This window comes from Nicrophorus vespilloides, unplaced genomic scaffold, assembly GCF_001412225.1.
Source record: "Nicrophorus vespilloides isolate i.1.1-1 unplaced genomic scaffold, Nicve_v1.0, whole genome shotgun sequence".
NCBI classification, from domain to species: Eukaryota; Metazoa; Arthropoda; class Insecta; order Coleoptera; family Silphidae; genus Nicrophorus; species Nicrophorus vespilloides.
This window is the reverse complement of record NW_017099710.1, coordinates 33,416-37,998: the sequence shown is the minus strand read 5'-3', so window position 1 is coordinate 37,998 and position 4,583 is coordinate 33,416. Positions and strand designations below refer to the sequence as shown.

Genomic DNA, 4,583 nt, shown 5'->3' with positions numbered 1-4,583 from the left:
TTACTGCAAGTTACATATTTAAGACTTTCAGGAACCATCATGTGGAATGAGCAGATCCTTCCAGCAATATCATAAAATCTTCTTCTGCTTAAAATGTCTAAGACAGTATTTCGAGCTTTGATCCTAAAATGATACAACTCACTGCGAGTTAGACATTTAAGACTTGCAGGAACCATCGTCAGGAATGATTGAACTGCATCCATTTCCATCTTCTGTGGAAAATATTCAAGACAATATACTAAATTCTGATAGTGAATTGATTCAAGTCATAATTGATAAAAATACATTAAAGACTTACAAACACCAACTTATTAAGTAATTTAAGTTTAATATTGAATTTCTGATCATGCAATTTCGTATTAATTGGTTATTAAAACTAATAAATCTAAAGTTTAAATGAAACAGAACAATCCAATTTGAATTATATATTTGGTTGCTAGGCATTGATGATTTTTATTTTCGAACATTCAATGGAACATTTACTCTCAGATTAATCAGTATTTCTTCCTGAAAAGTTATTGAACTACGGTTTTTCTATTCCTTATTTAATACATCATTCTATATAGAAACATATGTTATATAATGTTTATCATTATTTAATATTAAACTGTTCCAAGCAAAAATCTTGATGAACAATTTGATGCAAAGTCTTCAATTTGAAAGCTTTTAATTTCTCGATACAAATGTAGTTACTTTTTACATATAAAGCATTATTTATTCATTGCCGTTGATTTTTATTCATTGTTATGTATATCTTCAAAACAAAGCTACTCTTTGTAAAATTAAGTCAATCTTCAAGGAATTAAATCAAATTTGCTTTGGACCATACAATTCGTCATTCGTAAAATGTTTGAAGTAAATTATCTTTTTCATATTTCTGCAACTCTTAACTATAATTAATGGAATCTCTTCAAATAGCATTCGAAAGTAATAATTCGTCTTGTGAGTATTCTGGTAGATGAAGAACTGATCTTTTTATTGAATTCTAATAAGATTGCGGCGTTGTGGTTCTGAGATATTGTTTTGTAATAGTTATGTGGACGTTTCTAAAACGACTTTTTAACATCTATCAATCATTTTCAACTGGATAATTCCCTCAAATCCGCTCCAAATGCAAGTTATTACTTGCAAAGTTGAAGATTTTGTTAGACGTGCAAACTTGGTGATAGTCTTTCTCTTCTCATCTGAAATATTCGGAATTCTTAATAGTTATCGTCACACATCTCATAATATCCTAATTAATCATCATATGTTATTGAGGATGATGTTTGTAATAGACAAATTGCTTGAAAATTCTTATTCAGGATGTACGCGTCTATTGCAAATGGATATAGGCAGTTCATGATAATCAAGACAAATTGCTCTTAAATTCTAAATCCTGAGTATTCGCATATATTGCGGGAGTAAGTATAGTTCTTGAGCAGCTCCTACTAATAGTCTATTGTCCATGCAGACTAATTGATTATAAATTCTAAGTCCAGGGTGTTATCATCTATTGCGGACGAGAATAAGCGGTAGTCCTTGGCTCCTACTGAGATCGCATTCTCTAATCAGAACATAAATATCCGCTGTATTCTACAATTTTACCATCATTATTGAAATTATAATTCTGATTTAAAATACGTTAGTGCATATATTTAATAGTTATTAACTTGTGATCTGCAATTTGTCTTGTTCTAGTTTTTAGGGATACACTCACCGTCTATTATCTTAGTGTTACCGGCGTCTTTTATGGTAAATGCATCTTCTAAACAGTTCTACTGGATTCGTCCAACTCGTATTTGTTGCATTTGTCTTAACCTTCGTCGTTATCATCCTTCTTGTTAAAGTCGAGCGTGTCGCTGATGAAGATTTTACTACAATACGATAAATGTTAATTTTGGATAATCCTCATAAAGATAGCTTACTTATTTGCGAGATTTGTTGTGGAGGAGGTGCTGTTGTTGCTGCGACTGTGTGCGGACCAATGGATGCCTGTGTAGCTTGGTAATGCTCCGAATCTGTGGACATGCGCGAGAACCACTCCTTTTGTTCTTTGCACCCAGCAACTGGTATTTTACCATTATCAGACAAAAGACCATTTAGATTACATTAATGCACTAATTAATTATCAACTCTAGCACTTTTATATCTTCATTTTCTTGAACTTCTATTTTATTTGTAATATTCTGCTACTAATAGATAAACTTGAATATTTTAATGAAAGTTGATGAAATAAATAAAAGAAGAGTTAAAAGGAGAAACAGAGCTTTATTAAATAATTTGAAATAATTTTATTATTCACAACAAATATAAGGAAACAAATAGGACGAAGTAAGTAGAACTTGCAAAGCTAATAAACCATATTTACTAGTCAATCAAATAAAGCCGTATTTTCACATTTAGAATAAGTGAAAGAATGAGTTATGTAAAAACCTAAATATATTTTTTTTTACAAAAAAATGTTCACCTTTCAGCTAAATTTGTTTTGACTACTAAACAATTTTTGCTTTAAGGGAAAAGGTAAGTTTGTCCGGGAACACTTATGTTGGTGATCACAGGTGGTGAGCTCGTTGTTGGTGGTTGCAGAGGCTTTTGAGGCTTATGCATCAGCGTCGTCACTTCAGTCAGGATAAATCTGGTAATCCTAATAACGGCGATGTGTGCAGCGTATTGGAATATTAAAGCCCCAAATCCTTTGTACAAACCAAACACTCCTTCGTTTCTCAAGCAACTTTCGTAACAATCGACTGGACCGTGGTAGTTGGTTAAAATTGGTAAGACCGACCTACCAGTATCCAAATTATCAACTATAGTCCTCGTACCCTGAAAATTGCAGTTATTGACTATATGCTTGTTACAAATGTTCAATTCAGTACTTGTAAATGAAGACGATGCAGGATCGTTTCGAACGGATAAAACAGTACATCACCAGCAATTGTACCCATTAACGCAGCGTTGAATTCGATCTCAGCTGTATTTGGTATATTTCTCGGTAAAGCTCCGGTACTTTCTTGCTTATTCCTATATCTGACTAACATCAACCTAGAGGCACTTCCTTCCACTACCATCTGCACAAAATATCTTGCAATACCTAAAGTAACTGTGGGTAGTACAAGAGCCCAAATTGGTAACATCCTCCCCTTGGAACTACCATTCCAAGTTAACAATCTCATAAAACCTTCCCTAAATATATCAAATAATCCAGGTTTCTCACTAGCTATGTCTGATTGAACTGTTTCAACTAGAGATGCTGAATAGAATGGTGTCACAACAGCAATTGTTACACTGCAAAATACAAATTAATTAAATATTTTAAACTTATTTTTATTTTTTAATTACCATTTCAGTAAAGCATGCTGAAAGAATTGCTTCAATGTACTATACCAAGTGATTTCCCTAAAAACATAAAAAAAATAATACAATCCAAATTACAGTTTTACTTTAAACAATTACTTTGGCCATGGGGTAACCTTTGAAATTAAATCTTCAACACCTTTATGCATCCCACGAATCAACAATGTCGAACCTAAACCTTTCCACAAAGTAGTAATGCTTTGATGCTGATGGAGATGGCACATTACTGGTACCAATGTTATTGGTATAATATGAGTTTTCTTAGAATTGTTATGAACCTACAAATGAGAAATGATTACAATAAATTCAATATATTATTATAATCACTTACTTGACATTGACGTCGCAGTACAACAAATGGATGGCATAATAGATTCTCAGCGATCAAGCTGACTACTTGGACTCCAGTTCCAACATACTTTTTTAGAGCTATGTCTGAAAGTGACAGTTAATAATCATACATCATTCGGATATTAATAATTTTGTATTACCATCATCATTAGATTTAGTCATGCTTCTGCTCCGCTGCATCTGCTGATGGACAAGCAGTCCTTCACTTTCCCAAAGAGCATCATCCCTTGTATCATACAAGTTTAAATTCAAATTGGCACCTGAAAATCCTTCTAACCCTGCCATATTTGCACTGTTCATACAATTTAACCAAACATTAACACCTCAACTTCTAACGACACAGAGAACTTCCTCATCCAACCATAGTATGGAAGCACTTGTTCAGGTTATATAATTAACTAATTGATTGGATTTCTATACGAAAAACAATAACAATCTATGTAAAATGAGTATCTGTCAGTCAAGTCCTTCAGGTTAGGATAGGCAACTCAATATACTTGTATGTAATGAATATATCATAACCCATTCTCCTAGCTTTAATCGATTGTACTAGTTTAAACTAATTGATAATATGAATAACGCATAAAATGACCAGGTATTTTGAATACGTAACAAATATGTATATAAAAAAACGCAGTATTTTATTTTGGTATACAAATTTAATTGATGGTTTCAAGTAAAAATACATTTATTTCATATCTTAACAATAATTATTATTACTCACACATAAATAAATTTAATAAGAAAATAAAAATAATAAATAATTAATTGGAATGATTTTTAATATAGAATTTAATTTTAATCCCATAGATAAAACAGTGTATGGTAAATCTAGTGGATCAAAACGAGATCCGTAGCATATTCTGTAAGAAACAGGTGCAACCTCGTGAAGGTAA

General features: G+C 32.0%; 1 protein-coding gene and 1 long non-coding RNA gene across 4 annotated transcripts; both read right to left on the bottom strand.

Moving 5' to 3' along the window:
- Nucleotides 1–826: 826 nt before the first annotated feature.
- On the bottom strand, nucleotides 827–1,987 carry LOC108565319. Of its 3 annotated transcripts, none has more exons than XR_001891170.1 (3): nucleotides 1,908–1,987; nucleotides 1,700–1,856; nucleotides 827–1,575 (listed from the first exon to the last, which is right to left on the bottom strand). It is a non-coding gene; the product is annotated as an uncharacterized LOC108565319 (long non-coding RNA). The 3 variants fall into 3 exon arrangements; XR_001891172.1 differs by having other exon boundaries at nucleotides 827–1,546; XR_001891171.1 differs by having other exon boundaries at nucleotides 827–1,184.
- Nucleotides 1,988–2,258: 271 nt separating this feature from the next.
- On the bottom strand, nucleotides 2,259–4,164 carry LOC108565314 (solute carrier family 25 member 46-like). Its single transcript, XM_017924704.1, has 6 exons — nucleotides 3,828–4,164; nucleotides 3,668–3,771; nucleotides 3,436–3,614; nucleotides 3,322–3,378; nucleotides 2,859–3,267; nucleotides 2,259–2,805 (listed from the first exon to the last, which is right to left on the bottom strand). Exons 1-6 carry the CDS (start codon nucleotides 3,985–3,987, stop codon nucleotides 2,491–2,493), a joined length of 1,224 nt encoding a protein of 407 aa, XP_017780193.1. The 5' UTR covers nucleotides 3,988–4,164; the 3' UTR covers nucleotides 2,259–2,490.
- Between the last annotated feature and the right edge of the window lie 419 nt (nucleotides 4,165–4,583).